Consider the following 387-nt stretch of genomic DNA (forward strand, 5'->3'; position numbering starts at 1 on the left):
TTTTCCAAGAGAAGGTTCCTTCCTTTAATACATTCTGCTCTGGCAGTGAAGCTCCACCTGCACTGCTTACTGTATGTTCATCTAGCACTACAGCTATGAAAGAGCCGAATGAAAAGCTGCGGAGAAATGAGGCACTTACGCTCCGGGCCCCTGCCACGTCCACGTGATAGTGTCCTGTAACGAGAAGCACGATCCATCAGCATTCACCACACAAACACACAGCTCAGAACAAAACACCTGCTGATAGGACGCTCCACACCATCAAACGAGCACAGTCAGAGATATCAATCTACTGTACATCAGTGTGTGTAAATGATGACAGCTTTCATGATTGGACTAATTATTATTAAAGGGGTCATATGATGCGATTTCAATTGTTCCTTTCTC

The 387-nt window shown here is 45.0% G+C and overlaps 1 protein-coding gene across 1 annotated transcript in view; it reads right to left on the reverse strand.

The window, feature by feature from the left end:
• LOC107564669 (lysophosphatidylcholine acyltransferase 1-like) overlaps window positions 1-387 on the reverse strand; it is a 29,963-nt gene that overhangs the window by 7,960 nt on the left and 21,616 nt on the right. Inside the window, exon 7 of the mRNA XM_016249804.1 lies at window positions 140-174. Within this exon, the coding sequence (XP_016105290.1) occupies window positions 140-174 (35 nt within the window). The remainder of the gene's footprint in view (window positions 1-139; window positions 175-387) is intronic.

Source organism: Sinocyclocheilus grahami, unplaced genomic scaffold, assembly GCF_001515645.1.
Source record: "Sinocyclocheilus grahami isolate Dianchi unplaced genomic scaffold, SAMN03320097.WGS_v1.1 scaffold954.1, whole genome shotgun sequence".
NCBI classification, from domain to species: Eukaryota; Metazoa; Chordata; class Actinopteri; order Cypriniformes; family Cyprinidae; genus Sinocyclocheilus; species Sinocyclocheilus grahami.